Genomic DNA, 23,972 nt, shown 5'->3' with positions numbered 1-23,972 from the left:
CACCCCCCCTTTCCTCTTTGTTAAGGCAAACAGTAATGCTTAACTCACATCAGGATGTTGAAACAAAAGACTTTCCTCTTTCTTAAGGCAAACAGTAATGCTTAACTCACATCAGGCTGTTGAAACAAACAGTAATGCTTAACTCACATCAGGCTGTTGAAACAAACAGTAATGCTTAACTCACATCAGGCTGTTGAAACAAACAGTAATGCTTAACTCACATCAGGCTGTTGAAACAAACAGTAATGCTTAACTCACATCAGGCTGTTGAAACAAACAGTAATGCTTAACTCACATCAGGCTGTTGAAACAAACAGTAATGCTTCACTCACATCAGGCTGTTGAAACAAAAGACAGCCTGAGTAGCTTTGTGCCTCCTTACTCCCTCTGTCGGTTTGTCTCAGTACTCTGGGAACAACTGATTATCATGCATTTGTTGAAAGCTGCCAAGACATATAAATCTTCTTTACACCATTTGCTTTCCTTCGCGCCCCCATATCTGCCAATAACTCTTGTTTTCCATTTCATCCTGTGTGAATAATTGTGCTCTTGTATATAATGTTAAGCTCTGTTTGCATTTGGGGACAGGTTTGTTTAGACTAGAAGATCCCGGCTTTATTACGGCTTTACTGTCTGTTGGATGGCTCTTCAGCACCTCTAAATCCGTTTTCTAACAAACTTCTACCTCTGTGTCAACGTCAACGCACATGGAGCTAATCTGTGTTCTGTTGCCCCCCATTATGTTTTCCAACCATATTGTGTTTGGCAGCAGTACAGCTCAACTCTGACCCCTTTGTCAGATTGTGTTCAGAGTTTGGCCCACCCCCTCAACCCCCCCCCCCCCCCCCCCCCCCCCCCCTCCCCCGGCTACGACAGTCTCTGTCCGAAGATCATTTCAGTGTTTAGTCATCACACTCACACATGCACATAAGCACATAAACAAAGACCCACAAAGACGCTAGCCTGCAGGCTAACGTGCTAACGTGCTCACTGACAGAGCGAGAGAATGGCCAGCTGCCCCAGCTATGCTGCAATCATCACTTCACCGCAGGGCTCTCCTGTCTGTGGTGTTCTGTTTGTGTCTGTCTCTCCTGTCTGTGGTGTTCTGTTTGTGTCTGTCTCTCTGCCCTCTGCCACAGTGAGCTCTCCTGTCTGTGGTGTTCTGTTTGTGTCTGTCTCTCCTCCTGTCTGTGCTGTTCTGTTTGTGTCTGTCTCTCTGCCCTCTCTGCCACAGTGAGCCATTGACACAGTCAGAGTCGTATCCAAAGAGGCGACCAAAATGGCCAGAGAGAGAGAGAGAGAGAGAGAGAGAGAGAGAGAGAGAGAGAGAGAGAGAGAGAGAGAGAGAGAGAGAGAGAGAGAGAGAGAGAGAGAGAGAGAGAGAGAGAGAGAGAGAGAGAGAGAGAGAGAGAGAGAGAGAGAGAGAGAGAGAGAGAGAGAAGATGGACGAGCACATTTTGAAAAGAAGAAGCTGGAAAGATGGATTGATGAGTGAAAAGAGAATGGATGTGATTGTGAGCGTGTGGTATTTTGTGGTATTTTGTGCGTGTGGTATTTTGTGCGTGTGGTATTTTGTGCGTGTGGTATTTTGTGGTATTTTGTGCGTGTGGTATTTTGTGCGTGTGGTATTTTGTGGTATTTTGTGCGTGTGGTATTTTGTGCGTGTGGTAATTTTGTGCGTGTGGTATTTTGTGCGTGTGGTATTTTGTGGTATTTTGTGCGTGTGGTATTTTGTGGTATTTTGTGCGTGTGGTATTTTGTGCAGCTCCGCCCTGCTGCCTGCCTGCTGCCTGCTGCCTGCTGCCTGCTGCCTGCCTGTGCTGCTGATCTCAGAGTCATCGCATGTCAGGAAAAGAGGCAGAGACCTCCACCCTACAGAGGAACTCTGGGCCTCTACTGTATCTAGACAGTATATAGACACACCCACAGCAGAGACCTCCACCCTACAGAGGAACTGTGGGCCTCTACTGTATCTAGACAGTATATAGACACACCCACAGCAGAGACCTCCACCCTACAGAGGAACTGTGGGCCTCTACTGTATCTAGACAGTATATAGACACACCCACAGCAGAGACCTCCACCCTACAGAGGAACTGTGGGCCTCTACTGTATCTAGACAGTATATAGACACACCCACAGCAGAGACCTCCACCCTACAGAGGAACTGTGGGCCTCTACTGTATCTAGACAGTATATAGACACACCCACAGCAGAGACCTCCACCCTCCAGAGGAACTGTGGGCCTCTACTGTATCTAGACAGTATATAGACACACCCACAGCAGAGACCTCCACCCTACAGAGGAACTGTGGGCCTCTACTGTATCTAGACAGTATATAGACACACCCACAGCAGAGACCTCCACCCTACAGAGGAACTGTGGGCCTCTACTGTATCTAGACAGTATATAGACACACCCACAGCAGAGACCTCCACCCTACAGAGGAACTCTGGGCCTCTACTGTATCTAGACAGTATATAGACACACCCACAGCAGAGACCTCCACCCTACAGAGGAACTCTGGGCCTCTACTGTATCTAGACAGTATATAGACACACCCACAGCAGAGACCTCCACCCTACAGAGGAACTGTGGGCCTCTACTGTATCTAGAGGCAGAGACCTCCACCCTACAGGAAAAGAGGCAGAGACCTCCACCCTACAGAGGAACTGTGGGCCTCTACTGTATCTAGACAGTATATAGACACACCCACAGCAGAGACCTCCACCCTACAGAGGAACTGTGGGCCTCTACTGTATCTAGACAGTATATAGACACACCCACAGCAGAGACCTCCACCCTACAGAGGAACTGTGGGCCTCTACTGTATCTAGACAGTATATAGACACACCCACAGCAGAGACCTCCACCCTACAGAGGAACTGTGGGCCTCTACTGTATCTAGACAGTATATAGACACACCCACAGCAGAGACCTCCACCCTACAGAGGAACTGTGGGCCTCTACTGTATCTAGACAGTATATAGACACACCCACAGCAGAGACCTCCACCCTACAGAGGAACTGTGGGCCTCTACTGTATCTAGACAGTATATAGACACACCCACAGCAGAGACCTCCACCCTACAGAGGAACTGTGGGCCTCTACTGTATCTAGACAGACAGTATATAGACACACCCACACACACAGAGAACGACTCAACTACACAAGACACTTTACATAGGATTGGACACACATGTAAACAAATAGCCTCCAACTCACTTGTAGGCTACCTGCGATTTGATAGATGCTTTTATTCAAGATTCAAGATTCAAGATTTTTATTGTCACTCTGTGGTACAAGTATCACGTGTGAAATTCTTGTGCTGTGGACTCCGTTTACAACATAGTAAATATAACAGGGCATATGAGTGCAAAAACAACAAGAGACACAACAAGCAATAAGGCAGTAGAGTGATAAGACAAGTCAGAGACAGTGGCATATTCACTGCACATAGGTGCACATGTCATATACATATTACTGTATATGGATAATATGTTTCGGAGGCGAGGACTTCTGGTGACTTGGGACTTGACATTGACTTGCACGTTGATGACTTGAAAAAGTCTTGAGAAAATATATTTTGTTTGTATAATGACTTCGTTTAAAACTGATGAAGTTTGACTTGACATGAATGACATGGACTTGACTTGGTTGGATCTGGATTTAGACTTAGTTGTGCCAACTGTTTCTTTGACAACAGATTCCCAAAGAGAAAGCATTCAACAGACAGTCTCTCTCCTCTGCTACACCAGGGAGGCCTGCATATAGCTGGGAAAAGGCTTTTTATTGCTCACTAATGAATATCTGGATTCAATGTTCTTAAGCCGCGAACACCCCCCCTAGTTTGACTTTGATGTTCATGTTGCAACTAAAGACATGTTTTCTAACAACAGGAAATGTCTTCTTGGAAAGTTCATTACGCAAATGTTTTGCACGTAATTTAAGACAGATTTTGGAGTGGGACCTGCGTATGGGCGCTCATGTTAAAAAGCACACAGGGACACAGACACACACTCCCTCCAAGCCCCGGTAGGACGCACTGTGACTGTGACTGAGCTTAGACAATGAATCATTCTGTCTCTGCTCTCATGAATATTCAGTGGTGAAACTGACTGACTGAGCACAGACCTCGTTACAGACGGCCTGACAAAGGAGTGCTCGTGACTAGACATAATGACGTAATCCCTCATGACAAGTCATCTCTATGAGATTGTCATTGTCACGTCACAATGATCATTCATTACTGCCACTAAATGTTGACTGCACATAAAAACAAATGACCAGTCTTAAGCAATATTCAAAGTTTTTCCTCCATGTGGCTTTTCCCTGAGCTTTTCATCATAGTTATCTGATTGTATCTGCATGATTCCTGCCCAGCTTCTTCCTAGTTCCTACTGCTTCTCTCATCTGTTTCAAATCCCAGAGCTCAGTCTGGCCTGATACACACTCACCACCACGCACTTTAGTAGGATCACCTATCAGGTTTCAGCCCCAATGTGAACCGGCTAACAAAGTAACATCTGTCTCAAGGTTTGACTTGTTGCATTCTGAGATGCTTTTGTGCTCAGCACAGTTGTAAAGAGGTGGGGGGTTGTCTGGCTTAGTCACAGAGGTAAAAGCAGAGACCCACGTTCAATTCCCAGTAGAGGTACTTCTGGCTTGGTCAGATGTTCCTACAGACACAATTGGCCGTGTCTGCGGGTGGGAAGCCGGTGGAGGTATGAGTCCATGGTCGCTGCACCAGCATCTCCTCTGGTCGGTCGGGGTGCCTCTTCGGGGGGAGGTGAACTGGGGGGAATAGTGTGATCCTCCCACGTGCTATGTCCTGCTGGTGAAAGTCCTCACTGCCATGTGAAAAGAAGCGGCTGGCGACTGCACAAACGTGTATCGGAGGAAGCATGGTGCTAGTCTACAATTCTCCCCAGATCGGCAGAGGGGGTGGAGCAACGACCGGGACGGCAGGGTGAAATGGCCAAGTACAATTGGGGAGAAAATGGGAGAAAATGTGAAAAATAAATCAATAAAGAGGTTAGCTGAGTTACTGTCGCCTTTCTGCCAGCTCCAACCAGTCTGGCCATCCTCACCTCCACTGACCTCTCTTATCAACAAGCTCCACAGAACTGCTGCTCACTGACTGGAGATCTGTTTTCACAATCTTCTGTAGAACTTACAGACTATTGTGTGTGAAAATCCCAGGAGATCAGCAGTTTCAGAAATGCTCAAATCAGCACGTCTGGCACCAACAGCCATGCCACGGTCAAAGTCAAAGTCACCGAGATCACTTCCTCCTTCATTCTGATGTTTGATGTGAACATGAACTGAAGATGACCTGTACCTGCATGATCTTATACAGTGCACTGGAACATGAACTGAAGATGACCTGTACCTGCATGATCTTATACAGTGCACTGGAACATGAACTGAAGATGACCTGTACCTGCATGATCTTATGCAGTGCACTGGAACATGAACTGAAGATGACCTGTACCTGCATGATCTTATGCAGTGCACTGGAACATGAACTGAAGATGACCTGTACCTGCATGATCTTATGCAGTGCACTGGAACATGAACTGAAGATGACCTTCTACATGATCTTATACAGTGCACTGCTGCCACATGATGGTCTGAATGGATAATTGACACTTTGTGTCTAAAAGGCAGGTGCAACCAAAGCATTAATGAGGCTTTCCACCTTCCAATCCATTTACAGCTGGACTTTAGGTGTTCCAGTGCTGGGGCACTCATTCATGTTTTGGTTGCACCTGTGTTTACCCTACCTTTTAGACACAAAATGGCTGCTGTGGAAAAAGTCCCACTGCTATGAGTAAGCAGGTGTACAGGTGTTCCTAATAAAGTGCTCCGTGAGTGTACATCTGATTCCTCTGGCTGTAACATACAAAAGTTCTTGAGTTTTGTTCCCTCACTGTCAGTGGCGTGCCGTCCATTAGGCGAACTAGGCAAATGCTAAGGGCGCTTGAGCCGTTAGGGGCGCCAGAGAGGGTAAAAAAAAAATTTTTTTTTTTTTTTTTTTTTTTACAAATACTTTTTCATGATAATAGGCCTACTATTATTTTACAATAGTAGACAAAAAATAAGCAGAACAACGTCTTAAGTCTTTAAATAATAGTGAAATCATTTTTCTAATTCTGGCTTTCTGGCTGCCTGGGCTGCAGCACTTTCACCATGGTCCCTAATCCATACCACCCCACCCCCTGCGTGGCCGCGCCCCCTTCTACCTGCTCGGAGCTTTTTCCCAGAGTGGGGGAAGGGAGCTGGAAGGTGGGTGCTGAGGGTGCTGCAGCACCCCCTGGTGGCAAGAAATGGGATTTTTGAAATTGTTGGATTTGGCTGTCTTGTGTTTATACCACCAACAAACACCAAAAAACGGTTTGTGCTTCCCAGCTCTAATCTTATTTCATACGCTTTCTCTTCAAAAGTGTTTGATTTTCATCATAATCTGGTTTTCCATAATAATAATAATAAGTTCAGTGTTTATGCCTGTGTTGCTGTCTGTTGTAGTGTAAAACGACTAAAGGGAGAGCAGGTGCTTACATGAAAGTGAGTGAGAAAAGGAGAAGATACTGAATAATGACATCACAACAGTATAATCCTAATGTTAATTTAAAATTAAATATTCTTCTAAATATGGATGAAAGTCCAAAAAACGTCAAATTTTCTTCGGCGCTGCCCTCGTGGCCAGCAAAAATCTTGCCTAGGGCACCAACTTGGTCAGGCACGCCACTGCTCACTGTGTTAACAGGGGGACACACCAGACAGGCAGCAACACGATGAGAGCAGACTACCTCCAGTATAACTCAGCAGACATTCCTTCTCTCCCTCTTCTCATGGTCCAGCCCCTCCTTCTTCTCTCCGCCTCTCTCTCAGGTAGAGGAGGAGACAGCATGGAGGAGCAGGGGAGCATGTCTGAGCAGGTGTGATTCCTCTGCGATCGCTCGGCGGACACAGCCGGCCGGACAGACCGGGACCCGATAGAGGAGGAGGAGGAGCAGGAGGAGAAGAATGGCTCGCTTTGATAACTTTGACCCAAACCGCGTCTACATGGAAGCCGGACTGGAGTGAGTATTGGGAAAAGTCCAAGTGTTTCTCCTCGTGTTCCTCCTACTTTCCGTCTCGGCTCATCTGCCATGAAGTCTGCCGTGAACTCTCTGTTCTAAGCTCGACATGTTTCTGTGTGTTTAGCTATTGTCAAGCTGTCGGGTCGCTGCGTGTTACTACTCGTGTGAAAGGCTGTGGGAAATGCAGAGAGTGGAGAGAGAAACCAGGGAGTGGAGATGACAGGATTATCTGTGCTCTTTGATGCCTTGCTCGGCTTTAAACGGGGAAGGCAGATCATAAAGCAGGACGTTCCGGAAGGTTTTCGTCGGTGTTTTTGCACCACGTGACCTGCTGCTAACCTCCGCTCCATTGTCTTCACAGAGAAGTCTCTTACAGTGTTTGTTTGTTTGAAAGGGTGTTTTTTAAAGCTCAAATCTAGGCCCTAGCCCCGGCCCGGGCTGGCCTCAAGCCCTGGGAGGGCTTTAAGCAGAAACTGCAAAGTGGAAGAGCCAATCAGCGACTGTGCTCAGTGCCCTGTGATTGAGAGCGCATGTTGGCCAATCAGGAACGCAACTAGCAGTGCACTAACAAAACAATAATGGCCGCCTCCTTGCCTGTCCGTCTCGAGGAGTCATGTCAATGTTCGTCTAGTTTAAACAGGCATAAAGTGCAGTTATTGCAGAAATAGACTCGATAACAACAATGAAACAAGTACAGGAGTATCGCCGGCAACCGCGGAGTTTCTCGACTATTCATCATTCATCTAGTTTGACAGTTATTGAGAGTTGATTTGAGTTAATGAGTTATTCATTTGAGTTTGTGTGGACCAGTGATGTCACTGGTCCACACTTTAACACTCAATAACTGTCAAATTAAATGACAGACTTCAAAACCGTTTACAGTTTTCTGATATTCTACTGATGTTCTAATGATACAAAGCTGGTTGAAAATGGGCAGAGTGTTCCTTTAACAAACTGAATGAGGCAGGCAGGATATAGAACAATGTCAAAACGCTTTATTTAACACCCAAAAGCTGCACACATCTGGCAGACTGCTGTGCTGACTGGCCGAGTTGAAACGCTGCCACGCCTGGCTATATACTACCAAGATTAGAAGAGGATACGTCATGAATCAATGTGGCTCAAAATACATGTTGGAGATAGATTATCTATGGAGAGAGCAGTCGCATATTCACTCCAAAAAAAGAGACATAAATAATGGCTTTAATTTATATAGCACACTTTAAAATGTAAAACAAATCTCAAGGTGCTTTACAGTAGATAAAAGACAAGGTAAAGACAAGCTAAAAACAGCACATAAAGACACAAGCGCTATGGTAGCCTATGCAGCGCGAATTATTTAGAGATAAACTAAACTCAGTACTTACCCAGAGAGGTTAAATCCGACATTATATAAGACCGCCCACTGCGTCCCTCCAGACAGTGTAAAAGTAATGCTGCGCTCGCCTCGCGCTGAAAACTTCCCCGCAACAAGTTCTGACACACAGAGAAAACATCCTGTGTGTTTGATGACTTCCATCAATCAAAAGCTTTGCCAAAAATGAGTAGAATCCATTTTCTCAATTAGAAACTGTGGCGTTATAATCCAGGAAAGGAGGCCGCCGCTGCCTGCATGGAAGTGCGCGGCACAGGTGGGTGTTTGTGTGTGCGTGCGTGCCAGGCAGACACAGTGTCGATTGTATAGCCTAAAACTATTTCGTTTTATAATCAAATGGTTAACTTCTTAAATTAGTTTATTTGATTGGTATACCTGCCTATGATATTTTGTAGGGGTGGGGGGAAAAATCGATACACCATAGTATCACGATATTTTGCCTGACGATAGTGTATCGATATTTGGACGCCAAGTATCGATATTGCAAAAAAAAAAAAGGGTTGTTGTTTTGCAGGCCATGTCAGGCCACCGGGCTGCTATAAACTTTTGTTCCAAGGCCAGCAGTAAACAAACGGTAGCATATTTTCATTTTGTTTTAACAGTAACAGTTTTGTCATAACAGTAATTTACAAATTCCCCAGTTACTGAATGGGCACAAGATGTTTTGTGCAACTGAAGTGAAGTTGCATTGTTCAAAAACTACCTAAGTACAGTAGTCCACACACACATCCAGTTAAGGTGGACTGTAAGTAGACTGTAACAACCAGTTCAGTTTGTCAGGTGCATGCAACTATGACATGACTTTATGAAAGTTGTTGGTCTGTCTACTTGACAATGTTGCTGCAATAAAATGGTTGAAGTGAGATGTACAGACTGGAAAATTGTTCTTATATAAACCAGATGTTGACAAAGTTTTCCTTTGGGAACATCATTTGCAGTTAAAAAAAGTAAGAAATCGCAATATCGGCGATATCGCAATGCTATCGTATCGTGACTCAAGTATCATTTTAGTATCGTATCGTGGGCATCTGGTGATTCCCACCCCTAATATTTTGATAGGCTATTTATGTCCCAAAGCTATTTAAAAAAAACAGGGGGGGAGCTAGGGCTCTAGTGACATCTCTAGTGTTTCTGGGTCTTTTGTTTGCTAATATTACAGACTAGATTGCCTTCTGTGCGACTCTCTTCCTGCCCCCCCCCCCTCCGTGGGAGTTTGGGCCTCTTACAGAGACTTCCTCTGGGATCTGAGTCAAGAGAGTGAAACACACTTTATTTGTAGTGTGGTCAGTGGCTCACAGGCCTCAATGATACTCAACCCGAGGCTCCCTAGGGCCACATGCGGGTAGTTTATGGGTAGTTATGGCTCTTTTAAGTCGAGCTGAACCCAAAAATTATTTCTTTTTTCATTTTAGTTCAAATACCTGGGTATTCAGTGCACCTATTTATTAACGTATGCAAAACAAATCGCAAAAATCTAAATTCTTTCGTTTTTTACACTTCTGCACACCAAAAGTTCATTTTTCAAGATTTCATTCATAACAGTAATCTGCAGTTTGCTGACGTCACATAGTACTATCAAATCTCTACCCCATTTCAGCCAATCATATCACGACCGAACACAACATGGCAGCTGTCAATCAATCTTTATTTCAGGATAATTTTCTCCTCCAAATAAAGGAGAAAATGGCGCCTAGTGTCTGTAATCTGGCAGAATTTCTAGCCCATAAACTAACTACTAACTTGGCCAATTGTATGTAACATAGAAAAATAGCAAACGGTAATATCTAAGAATGCAAAGAAATGTAACTGGCTCGTTAAACTCGCATTCCAGGATAACGTTAGTTAACGTTGTTAAGGCCGAATTCAGACCCCGGCCTCTCGGCGATTCCAGGCCGACGGGCTGCACTCACTGCTCCGCACCACACAAAAGGCAACTGGCTGCCTGCGGCTCTACTCGCGTAGCTCCACTAACCTGAATCCCACTCAATTTGGGGGCAGAACACGCCAGGATTGGCCAAAGAAAAATCCAGTCCCCAGAATTGTCAAATAAAATCATCGACATGCTACTATGGCCCGCCTCTCAACCTGTCATCTCAGACAAGTTATGTTTTCAGTCTGAAACGTGACTCCGACCCACGCGCAGTGCTCCATTGGGTTCATTTCGTCTTTAAAATACATAAATAAATAAAAATCTCAGAATAAATAATGGGAGGAAAGGGACTTTTTAGAATTGTGGCTCTTGCAAAGATTTTTTTTGGTCAATGGGGGGCTCTTGAGTAGGGAAAAGTTTGAGTACCACTGCCTCCGAGCATTGTGAGCTGGTATGCAAGTGTGTCTTTCAACTCGGGAAATCTTGCATGTTTCTGAGCCCTATATCTCCTTTCTTCACCACTTTTTAAAAATATGTCCTCACTGTCAGGAGTCCCGTGGATGAGGAAGGCGTTCACGACTCGTTCAACCAGCTGATCGCCGAGCAGACGCAGTATGACGCTGTGGAGCTGCAGCAGCTACAGAGAGAACTGGACGACGAGGGTCGAGGTACTTAATGTGTTTGTGAATTTATACGCGATAACACTATCTCTATAATCTATCATCCTCCAATGTGTGTTTTTCTCCCCATGCCCCAGACTGTGTGCCGTACCTGGCCAGCCCTCGGCGTGAGGAGTGGGGAGGGAGGTGGGAGCACACGGAAGACCAACGGGAGCAGGAAGCGTCCCAATCAGACCCCCTCATACAACGTCAGACCGCCCCGGAATTATGGTCCGCAGCCACCTTGAAAGTCCTGTCCTCCATGCCCAGTCGCACCATCGGTGGGTCCTGCAGACGGCTGGTTGAAAATGGCCTGATACTGACGGAGAGAAAGACAGAGAGATGGCTACAGAGGGATAAACGGGCTATTTCACGGTTGTCATGTGAAAAGTTTAAACCTGGATCTTCTTGGATTAACGTCAGTTGAAGGATTACTAGTGTACATGCTCCTCTATGGGCTAAGAAAGAAATACCACCCTTGGGTGTATGAAGTCCTTTCAAAACCCCTATATACTGAAGTAGGCCCTTTTCCCAGCGACTGTTGTGAGGTGGTAATGCAGGATGTAAAGAAGGTGTAACCAATGACATTAATGAGAGCTCTGGCACTGGAACACCTAAATGGAATGGCAGTATTTGTTACACCTGCTTTACTTCCTGCTTTACCACCTCAAAATGGTTGCTGTGAAAGGGGTCTATAACCACAGCAATGCATGGTGATCTGTTAAAGTAAGTTAGTTTTTCTGATCGATGCTTTTATCCAAAAGGCCCTACAGTACCATGCAGAAATACTCTGTTAGTGGTATTCGTGCCATGCACTACACATTATTTAGCTACAGTACCATGCAGAAATACTTTGTTAGCGGTATTCGTGCCATGCATTACACATTATTTAGCTACTGTACCATGCAGAAATACTTTGTTAGCGGTATTCGTGCCATGCATTACACATTATTTAGCTACTGTACCATGCAGAAATACTTTGTTAGCGGTATTCGTGCCATGCACTACACATTATTTAGCTACAGTACCATGCAGAAATACTTTGTTAGCGGTATTCGTGCCATGCATTACACATTATTTAGCTACTGTACCATGCAGAAATACTTTGTTAGCGGTATTCGTGCCATGCATTACACATTATTTAGCTACTGTACCATGCAGAAATACTTTGTTAGCGATATTCGTGCCATGCATTACACATTATTTAGCTACTGTACCATGCAGAAATACTTTGTTAGCGATATTCGTGCCATGCATTACACATTATTTAGCTACTGTACCATGCAGAAATACTTTGTTAGCGATATTCGTGCCATGCATTACACATTATTTAGCTACAGTACCATGCAGAAATACTTTGTTAGCGATATTCGTGCCATGCACTACACATTATTTAGCTACAGTACCATGCAGAAATACTTTGTTAGCGATATTCGTGCCATGCACTACACATTATTTAGCTAGAGTACCATGCAGAAATGCTTTGTTAGTGGTATTCGTGCCATGCACTACAGATTATTTAGCTACAGTACCATGCAGAAATACTTTGTTATTGGTATTCGTGCCATGCACTACACATTATTTAGCTACAGTACCATGCAGAAATACTTTGTTAGCGGTATTCGTGCCATGCATTACACATTATTTAGCTACAGTACCATGCAGAAATACTCTGTTAGCGGTATTCGTGCCATGCACTACACATTATTTAGCTACAGTACCATGCAGAAATACTCTGTTAGCGGTATTCGTGCCATGCACTACACATTATTTAGCTACAGTACCATGCAGAAATACTCTGTTAGCGGTATTCGTGCCATGCACTACACATTATTTAGCTACAGTACCATGCAGAAATACTTTGTTATTGGTATTCGTGCCATGCACTACACATTATTTAGCTACAGTACCATGCAGAAATACTCTGTTAGCGGTATTCGTGCCATGCACTACACATTATTTAGCTACAGTACCATGCAGAAATACTCTGTTAGCGGTATTCGTGCCATGCACTACACATTATTTAGCTACAGTACCATGCAGAAATACTTTGTTATTGGTATTCGTGCCATGCACTACACATTATTTAGCTACAGTACCATGCAGAAATACTCTGTTAGCGGTATTCGTGCCATGCACTACACATTATTTAGCTACAGTACCATGCAGAAATACTCTGTTAGCGGTATTCGTGCCATGCACTACACATTATTTAGCTACAGTACCATGCAGAAATACTTTGTTATTGGTATTCGTGCCATGCACTACACATTATTTAGCTACAGTACCATGCAGAAATACTCTGTTAGCGGTATTCGTGCCATGCACTACACATTATTTAGCTACAGTACCATGCAGAAATACTTTGTTAGCAGTATTCGTGCCATGCATTACACATTATTTAGCTACAGTACCATGCAGAAATACTTTGTTATTGGTATTCGTGCCATGCATTACACATTATTTAGCTACAGTACCATGCAGAAATACTCTGTTAGCGGTATTCGTGCCATGCACTACACATTATTTAGCTACAGTACCATGCAGAAATACTCTGTTAGCGGTATTCGTGCCATGCACTACACATTATTTAGCTACAGTACCATGCAGAAATACTCTGTTAGCGGTATTCGTGCCATGCACTACACATTATTTAGCTACAGTACCATGCAGAAATACTTTGTTAGCGGTATTCGTGCCATGCACTACACATTATTTAGCTACAGTACCATGCAGAAATACTTTGTTAGCGGTATTCGTGCCATGCATTACACATTATTTAGCTACTGTACCATGCAGAAATACTCTGTTAGCGGTATTCGTGCCATGCACTACACATTATTTAGCTACAGTACCATGCAGAAATACTTTGTTAGCGGTATTCGTGCCATGCACTACACATTATTTAGCTACTGTACCATGCAGAAATACTTTGTTAGCGGTATTCGTGCCATGCACTACACATTATTTAGCTACAGTACCATGCAGAAATACTCTGTTAGCGGTATTCGTGCCATGCATTACACATTATTTAGCTACAGTACCATGCAGAAATACTCTGTTAGCGGTATTCGTGCCATGCACTACACATTATTTAGCTACAGTACCATGCAGAAATAATGTTAGATTAGATCAGATCAGATAAACTTTATTGTCCCGGAGGGGAAATTTGTCTTGGGCTACAAAGTACATTACAGCATGTCGATCGGCAAAACATGTAGCAACAAGAGAAAGAAAACAACAGCAACATGACAGTAGCATTTTCACAAGACATTGAACAGAACCCGGGTTGAACAGGCAGTGCCTGTTTAGGCAAGAAAAAAATTGCACCCCCCATATTGCACTGACCCTTATTGCACTATCATGTGAAATAAGATAATAAAATAAAATAATAAGATAAAAAAAAGCATATAACCATAAAAAAACATAAAATCATAGAAGCATAAAACCATGGCGAGATGAAAAACAAGGAGAAACCACAAGAAGGACTAAAAGAAAAGAAACAAGCGCACTTAGCTACTGCCTCCTCCCATCAGTGCAGGTGTTCCACCCGTGAGGAAGGGGCTCGCTGTCTATTCAGCAGTGCAATAGAAGTAGGAAGGAAGGATAGACTATATCTATTGCTTTTGCAGCGGCTGGCTCTGAACCGTCTGCCCGAGGATAGCATCTCGTACTCAGAGTAGAGGATGTGGTTTGGATCAGTCAGAACTCTATTTGCCAGGTTACTGAAGTGTCGGATAATCCTTTCTGCCGATCACCTTCATGGCAGTTTTTACCATCCTCATGACTCTCGATTTGAGCTGTACAGTGAGACTCCCAAACCATGCGGTTAGCGGTATTTGTGCCATGCACTACACATTATTTAACTATAGACCCAGAAAGGCAGTGTTCAGGCTGAGCAGAGTTTCATGAGGAAGCTGTTAGTATGTCAGGCGGTGGCATCTTCCTGTCAGCCTGTGTGACGGGTCAGGTGCTGCAGTGCTGACAGAGACACTCTCTATCTGGAGATCAGGTGCTGCAGTGCTGACAGAGACACTCTCTATCTGGAGATGAAGGTGCTGCAGTGCTGACAGAGACACTCTCTATCTGGAGATGAAGGTGGTCAGGTGCTGCAGTGCTGACAGAGACACTCTCTATCTGGAGATGAAGGTGGTCAGGTGCTGCAGTGCTGACAGAGACACTCTCTATCTGGAGATGAAGGTGGTCAGGTGCTGCAGTGCTGACAGAGACACTCTCTATCTGGAGATGAAGGTGGTCAGGTGCTGCAGTGCTGACAGAGACACTCTCTATCTGGAGATGAAGGTGGTCAGGTGCTGCAGTGCTGACAGAGACACTCTCTATCTGGAGATGAAGGTGGTCAGGTGCTGCAGTGCTGACAGAGACACTCTCTATCTGGAGATGAAGGTGGCTTGATGGCTCCTATCAGTGTCAGATGAGATTAATTTAGTTTTTCTCTCCCCATCGGAAGCAGAAGTGGGGAATGACAGCTCATCTTTGCGTACTTGCGACATGGTGCAAACACCCACATAAACACCTTGTTAAAACTATATTCTTTTTTACACAAATTAATAACATTTTACTATATACAACTCCCACTGATTATTTTAAATTGGATATGACCTTTTCACACTTTTTACATCTGCTAAGGTTATATCACTGTCTGTCAGCAGGATATCTTAAAAACATAAGAAATGACCATGACATTACCGTACAATTTGGTTTACTGATCGGCCTTGGGCCAATGAACAATTTATTACATTTTGTGGTGTTTTCCGGATCTGAGATTTCTAGATAACTATGACAATAACAGATCGCTACTACATTCCAAATCCAGAGCATACATTTGCAGGGTCACAAAAATCAATCTCACTTAAAATTTAAGGGATAGGAATGATGTCTGTGGGTCTAACAGCGAGTTGGAGAATTGTTTAGTGTTGGCAGAGGTTTACACACTCACAGAGTACCTTCTAATTTCTAAATCCAAGAACGGTCTGATCGTTTACTTCTGTCCTCCTCCTCTTCCTCATCCTCTTCCTCCTCTTCCTCCTCCTCTTCCTAGGCCGTAACAGGGGAGCAATTATCTCTCAGTACTATAACAGGACCATGCAGCTGCGGAGACGCAGGCAGAGCAGACCCTCCATCCGAGACTTCGCCCACTCAGCCAGACCCAGCATCCGAGGCTACGGCGTGGAGACGGACGGCATGGAGGCTGACAGCACAGAGTGTGAGAGAGGAAGCTCGCACACGCATAACATATTCATGCAAATGTGCAACTCTCATCTCTCATCTCTATCTACACTTTTCCCGGCCGCTTTATTAGGCACATCTATATCTAGTAGCAGCTGCTCGACTGTTGCTATAGCCCCAGTGGTTCTGAAACTGGGGTACGCGTACCCCTAGGCGCACGTGGAGGTACTACAGGGGCTACTCGAGAGAAAGGTGGAAATGGAAAGATGAAGTGTTAAAATAAATTTGCTCAGGAGGCACTCATTTAACATCTTTTATCCCATTTCTTATTTTGTAATGTTATATTGTTCGAAAGGTGGGTTATCATTCATTCATTGCATCATATACTATAGTTTTCTCTTGCAGTTTTCTAAGCAAATTGTTGTAGTCGGGTAAAGGCAGTACTTGGGTTCAGAAATCAGGGAAAGGGGAACTGAAGCAACCACTGCTATAGCCCATTTATCTTAAGGGCAGACAACACGTGTGTTGTGACATGCCCTTCTGCTGCACAGCACTGTTGTAAAGAGCTGTTATTTATCTGTGCATTTGTGGTCCTTCTGTTAGCTTGAACAAGTCTACCCATTTTCCAATGATCTCTCTCATTATAACAAGGTGCTTTCGGCCGACTGGATGTTTTCTTGTTCATCGCAACATTCTCTGTAAACTCGAGAGACTGTGGTGCATGAAAATCCCAGGAGAACAGCTGTTTCTGAGATGCCGAGCGTCCAGGCCTGGCACCAACGATCAGACCGCGGTCAAAGTCGCTTAGATCACGGGCCACGCATCTTGCCCATTCTAAAGTTTGGTTGAACAAAAAAATAAAACCACTTCAAAATGACTGCATGCTTTTGAGTTGCTGCCAGTGACCGGTGATTGTTTCTGATGTATATAGGGGGGATACCGGTGCTTAATAGGGGTGCACCGATCACGTTTTTTGCCACCGATCACCGATTGCCGATCGCCTATGGGAAATATCTGCCCAACCGATCATCGACCGATCACCGATATATAAACTCCTCAAAAAAAGTTTGGAAACGTTATTTCGGTCGATTATTTCTCCCCTTTAATAATACCAATTGTAATAATAATAATAATACTAATTGTATTTTATATCGTTGGAAAGCCTGATTAGTGATAGGGCTTTTTTTTATAAAAATAAATAAATAATAATAATGATGATAATATAAAAAAATATCAGCAATCAGCCGATCGCATATTTGAGGTCAAAATCGGCCGATACAGATTGCTTGCCGATCGATCGGTGCACCCCTAGTGCTTAATATTCTCCTTTTTGTGTTGAATGTATGTAGGCCTACTGGATGTAAACATTGTAGTTCTGTGGATGTAGGTCATGTGTGATATGTGATAAAGCAGCTATTTCCAGATCATGTGACCTAATAGAGATTATATATGGCATTGGCGCTGTTACTCTTCCACAGCTTGCACCCTGAGGAAGGCTATGTATGTGCTGCAATGCGGTGGTGCTTTTTAAACATAAATGTGTATGCTATGAATTGGCCAAAAAATAATAAAGGTATTTTACTTTTTCTATGGAAAGAGTGCCTGCATCCCTGTGTAATGGACCTGATGCTTTTCCATGTGTGTGTTCCAGTGAGTAAGCTGGACCGCCTGGTGAACAACCTGCAGAACCTGTCAGAGAGTGACAGAATCAGGATGCTCAGAGCCATGCCGCTCAGCATCGCCGTGAAGAGTGACCTCAGGTAGACTGACCATTACACTCATTATACCAACTGGTCAGAAGAGTGACCTCAGGTAGACTGATCATTACACTCATTATACCAACTGGTCAGATTAAGAAGAAGAGTGACCTCAGGTGACCTCAGGTAGACTGATCATTACACTCATTATACCAGCTGGTCAGATTAAGAAGAAGAGTGACCTCAGGTAGACTGATCATTACACTCATTATACCAGCTGGTCAGAAGAGTGACCTCAGTTAGACTAATCATTACACTCACTATACCAGCTGGTCAGAAGAGTGACCTCAGGTAGACTGATCATTACACTCATTATACCAACTGGTCAGATTAAGAAGAAGAGTGACCTCAGGTAGACTGATCATTACACTCATTATACCAACTGGTCAGATTAAGAAGAAGAGTGACCTCAGGTAGACTGATCATTACACTCATTATACCAGCTGGTCAGAAGAGTGACCTCAGGTAGACTGATCATTACACTCATTATACCAACTGGTCAGATTAAGAAGAGTGACCTCAGGTAGACTGATCATTACACCCATTATACCAACTGGTCAGATTAAGAAGAAGAGTGACCTCAGGTAGACTGATCATTACACTCATTATACCAACTGGTCAGAAGAGTGACCTCAGGTAGACTGATCATTACACTCATTATACCAGCTGGTCAGATTAAGAAGAAGAGTGACCTCAGGTAGACTGATCATTACACTCATTATACCAGCTGGTCAGATTAAGAAGAAGAGTGACCTCAGGTAGACTGATCGTTACACTCATTATACCAACTGGTCAGATTAAGAAGAAGAGTGACCTCAGGTAGACTGATCATTACACTCATTATACCAACTGGTCAGATTAAGAAGAAGAGTGACCTCAGGTAGACTGATCATTACACTCATTATACCAGCTGGTCAGATTAAGAAGAAGAGTGACCTCAGGTAGACTGATCGTTACACTCATTATACCAACTGGTCAGATTAAGAAGAAGAGTGACCTCAGGTAGACTGATCATTACACTCATTATACCAGCTGGTCAGATTAAGAAGAAGAGTGACCTCAGGTAGACTGATCGTTACACTCATTATACCAACTGGTCAGATTAAGAAGAAGAGTGACCTCAGGTAGACTGATCATTACACTCATTATACCAGCTGGTCAGATTAAGAAGAAGAGTGACCTCAGGTAGACTGATCATTACACTCATTATACCAACTGGTCAGATTAAGAAGAAGAGTGACCTCAGTTAGACTGATCATTACACTCATTATACCAACTGGTCAGATTAAGAAGAGTGACCTCAGGTAGACTGATCATTACACTCATTATACCAGCTGGTCAGATTAAGAAGAGTGACCTCAGGTAGACTGATCATTACACTCATTATACCAGCTGGTCAGATTAAGAAGAGTGACCTCAGGTAGACTGATCATTACACTCATTATACCAGCTGGTCAGATTAAGAAGAAGAGTGACCTCAGGTGACCTCAGGTAGACTGATCTTTACACTCATTATACCGACTGGTCAGATTAAGCCGTCTTTGTGAATCTGAATTCCACACCACACTCACTCTCTCTCTGTTTGTGTGTCTCTAGGAGGAAAGCATTACGGAAGGAGAAACGCACATTTTCTAGCAGTCAGATACCCTGTTGCAGTCAACTCAAGTATTACATCATCATTGTGAGTCACTTATTTTTCTGGTCTACTTCCTGTGTTCTAGTTTTTCCCAAGAGAATGTCAAGTCCTGTCCCAACACTGATAGTGTATCTAGATACCAGTTTGTATTTCTGTAGGCCTCTCATGCATCATGATCAGACAGACAGAAGTACAAAATATTAGGAACGTCTTTCTGATGTTGTGTTGCAGCCCCTTTTTCACAATCCACATGTGACTTGTGTCGAAGCTTAAACATGGGAGTCAGTGGGTGTTTCCTGTAGTCAGTGGGTGTTTCCTGTAGTTGTTGTTACCAGTATCTAGGCTTTGCAATCGTCTTGTTGCCCAAGCCTTGATGACTCTCTCAGTGTGAGTCACAAGTTCACACAAGCACAAGCACAAACACGAGTTGACAATCTGTCTGGAATTGTACTGCTAAATTGTGATGAATTATTAGTAGATAATGGAAAAGTTTCACCATTTCTATTCTCCTATACAACACTATACAGTACAGTATGTTTTCTTGCCAGAATTCTTAAAATGTTCTTTCTCACATTAGGCAATTATTTTCCACATAATTACCATGATATTAATTTACATTGAATCACATGAATCACACACCCCTCTCCCCCCCTCCCCAGGCTGCGAGACAGAGTTGGTACAGTTGGCTGTCTTTCCTGCACTCCCTCCAGCTGTGGCAGGTGCCGCTCAAGAGGGTGAGCGGGCGTTTCGGCACTGGCGTCCTTTCATACTTCCTCTTCCTGAAGACCCTCCTCTTCTTCAACCTCTTCCTGTTCCTGGTGATCGGTGCGTTCCTGGTGCTGCCCCAGGCTGTGCACCCGCCGGCCCCGCTGCCTGGTGGACGAGCCCCCTTCACTGGGCTGGAGCTCCTCACTGGCGAGGTAAGCACCAGGGAGCTGCAGTAATACATTATATCATAACACCTAAAAGACCATTTAGGCTTTTATGTTTTTCTAAACACTTGCCGCACAATGGGCGAGTAGTTGCATATCAAGTTCACACAAACAATGAAGAAACGCACAGCCGTATTGCGGAGGTGCAGGCCAACAGGGTTTAACGAGCCTAAACAGACACACTCACAGCTCCTATATGCATACAGTAGATAGCGTTTCAGCAGGTCCTGCTGCTTTCATCAGGGTTCAGTCCTTACTGTAGGTAGTCAAGTTAAGTTAAGTTAAGTCCTTACTGTAGGTAGTCAAGTTAAGTTAAGTTAAGTCCTTACTGTAGGTAGTCAAGTTAAAAGAACTATAGAATCGTAACATAGCAGTCCTTCACTATAAATAATCACAAGCAGGTGGGGCTAAGTGGAACTCAAATTAGGAAACGTGCATGTTAGCAAGGTACATCCTCATCCCCCATTTGTAGATTCTAAGCCAAAATAGAGATATTTAGGTTGCCTGTCCCCTAACAAGAATCTGGATGGCCTGTCTTATCGATATGAGCCAGTAGACTTACAGAATGAATGAACCGGAAACTGTGCCAATACGCCTCTTCTCCATCTCTCCCTCTCTCAGGGTTACTTCTCAGACTCGGTGATGTACTACGGCTACTACTCAAACGTGATGCTGCGTCAGAGCTGCAGGGACGATGGCAGAGGGCAGAATCTCTCCGTGTCCAATGAAACCGGGCTGGCCTGTGCGTCGCAGCACCTCTCCTACAACATGCCGCTCGCCTACTTCTTCACCATAGCAATGGCTTTCTTCATCACGTGTATCATCCTCGTCTACAGGTACAGTACAGTGTGTCTTTTGAGGGATGCATTTTGACCATAGAGACACTGCATGAAATAGGCCATGCCCCATCACGGGGGAAAAGCTCTCCATTCACTTCCATACACAAGCATAATTTTCCTTGAATTAAACATAGCTCAAAGCTGCGCAGACAACAAATGTAAGAAATCGCCAATTAAAGTTGAAATCAAAGGAGTGCTGATCTTCCGTATATATGATCTTTGTGTGCAAAACGTGACATAGGAGAACGCCAGGATTGGGGGGGGAGTTTTTGTTTCCCCCCGTTTTGGGCGTGGTTTCTGAATGGTTACGTGCTCCGCACTGTCTCTATAGACGGTTTTAACTTGACAACAATAACAACCATCACAACCCACCTGGATATCCGGTTTACTTCCTGTATACATAGCTGAGCGCAGGCTGATATTCGGCTCATATTAAATGTTAACGTTAGGCCGTGTCTCCGACAGACACATTAACAAGGTAGCCTATTTCGGTCTTTATGTCTTGTAGTAGTTAGTAGTTGTTGTTGTTGTTGTTGTTGATGATAGTTGCCAGAACAACCACCCCTGTCTGAAAGACGTGCACACGCTGGGTAGTAGGAACCGTTGTTGTCCGGTCTGGAGCTAGCCTGAGAGGCTAATAAAAACTACATGTTACAGAGTAAGCTGACTATCAGTACGTTATTGCACGCATGCTGTAGGCCTATCTTTACATAAAAATAAATAAAAAATAGAAATAGAAGTAGAAGTAGGCTATGTCAGTGTTTCCCCCTGAACAGCCGAGAAAGTGGACACTGTAAATAGTTAGCACTGTGAAGCTGATACAATTCAGGTGGTGGTAATGCAACATTTAAGGATGCCAACCGCCATAAAACACAGAAGAAGAAGCTGAGAAAAAGGAAATGCTGTGGGGTTGCAGCTGGTGAAAACCGTCTATACTGAACATGAAGATGTACCTCGAAACATGGGACCATTTGAAACATAAAGGGCTTTACCTTGAAAGTGATCTGGCTCATGTTATGTGTATGTGTATGTACATGTTTATAAGTGATCTGGCTCATGTTATGTGTATGTACATGTTTATAAGTGATCTGGCTCATGTTGTGTGTGTGTGTGTGTGTGTGTGTGTGTGTGTGTGTGTGTGTGTGTGTGTGTGTGTGTGTGTGTGTGTGTGTGTGTGTGTGTGTGTGTGTGTGTGTGTGTGTGTGTGTGTGTGTGTGTGTGTGTACATGTTTATATGTGATTGATCCAACAGCATGTCGAAGTCGTTCGGCCAGAGTTTCCGCATTGACAAGTCCCATGGTTTACTGGCTGTGAAGGCCTTCAGCTCCTGGGACTTCAAAGTCATCAAGAAGACTTCTGTCACACTCATGTCTGAGAACATCTGCACCCAGTTCAAGGTGCACGCATGCACATGCGCACGCACACACGCACACACGCACGCACACACACACACACACACACACACACCTAAGCCCCAAACGCACAGGGATCGAAACTTGACGCTTGTCATTTGACGCGTGTCAATTTCTGCCCCTATAGCGCACTGCAAGCATCGGATCTGAAATGTATACACCACAGAATGACAGAACCATCACTATTTGGGGGAAAAGGCCACTCATTTATATGTAATCAGGCACAATTGACTGATTAAAAAAAGTTGTTATACCGTAGTTTTGAGGCCCTGTCATAAGCCTCTTCTAAACATGAACTGCGGATTAAAACCGTAGAATCAGGTCTCCGACTATCCGCCGCAGTTACCCTGCTAGACATGACTCAATAAACCACTTAATCACTTTCTAAACATGGGGAGAAGCTCCGGCGTGGTTTGGAGCACAGTGCTGCAAAAATTTGACATGTTATTTTACTAAAAATAATGCATTTGACCATCATTTCAAGTAGAATGATACCACCCAAGCAAGAATATTTCAAGTGCTTTACTGAAATATTTGGACCATATAATGATAATACAATTATCTCAACCTTAAAAGGTTACATATAGGTGCCAAAAAGCCATAAAATCACATCAAAGAACAAAGAAAAACAACAACTATAATTCAAGTTTAAACAGTAAGTGTGCAGCTGTAGCATTTATTATAAAAAAAAAAAAAAAAAAATTACTTTTCAACTGAGCATGCAGACAATTAAAATAAGGGTGCAATGCATGCTTTTGCACCCCCGTAGAACCGGGCCTGTCTAGTATTCTTCTCAGAGATCGACTTTGCAGCGGGAAATCGAGCCTTTTGTTCAGCACGTCATCTGGGCAAGCTTGGGATAGAGGCTGTTGGATCATCCTACCTGTCTGTCGGTCTGCCGTGCAGAGGGGGAGAGAAAAAAGGCAGCGCTGCGGGGGGAAATTATGCAATTCTGTCCAAACTTATTCTAATCTCATCATGACATCCAGGGATAGGCTATGTTTTGCTAGCCGATGTGTTTAGAACCTTATTCTCACGTTGTCGTCTTGCTAGTGTAGCGTATTAATGCCTGCTGTATTTAAACTGCCGTGAGAGTTTGAGGAGCACTACTTATCGAGACGGGGATGGAAGTGGGCAGAGAGGGAGGAAGGGGGGGAGCTCAGAGGCTTTGGTCGCTGCTGGAACCTCATTTGACGCTCGAAAATCGAAACCGGTTTG

The 23,972-nt window shown here is 44.1% G+C and overlaps 1 protein-coding gene across 3 annotated transcripts in view; it reads left to right on the top strand.

The window, feature by feature from the left end:
- tmc6b (transmembrane channel-like 6b) overlaps positions 1–23,972 on the top strand; it is a 36,071-nt gene that overhangs the window by 3,177 nt on the left and 8,922 nt on the right. For all 3 annotated transcript variants that reach the window (XR_014553557.1, XM_083656275.1, XM_083656276.1), the window contains exons 2-10: positions 6,897–7,087; positions 10,882–11,000; positions 11,090–11,272; positions 16,051–16,215; positions 17,830–17,938; positions 19,532–19,616; positions 20,231–20,491; positions 21,125–21,339; positions 22,595–22,739. Coding sequence is in view for 2 of the 3 variants with exons in the window: in XM_083656275.1 (XP_083512401.1) it covers positions 7,032–7,087; positions 10,882–11,000; positions 11,090–11,272; positions 16,051–16,215; positions 17,830–17,938; positions 19,532–19,616; positions 20,231–20,491; positions 21,125–21,339; positions 22,595–22,739 (1,338 nt within the window). In the remaining variant the exon portion in view is untranslated. The remainder of the gene's footprint in view (positions 1–6,896; positions 7,088–10,881; positions 11,001–11,089; positions 11,273–16,050; positions 16,216–17,829; positions 17,939–19,531; positions 19,617–20,230; positions 20,492–21,124; positions 21,340–22,594; positions 22,740–23,972) is intronic.

This window comes from Poromitra crassiceps (assembly GCF_964638095.1).
Source record: "Poromitra crassiceps genome assembly, chromosome: 19".
NCBI classification, from domain to species: Eukaryota; Metazoa; Chordata; class Actinopteri; order Beryciformes; family Melamphaidae; genus Poromitra; species Poromitra crassiceps.
The sequence above is the reverse complement of the archived record's forward strand: the minus strand, read 5'-3'. Positions and strand labels throughout refer to the sequence as shown.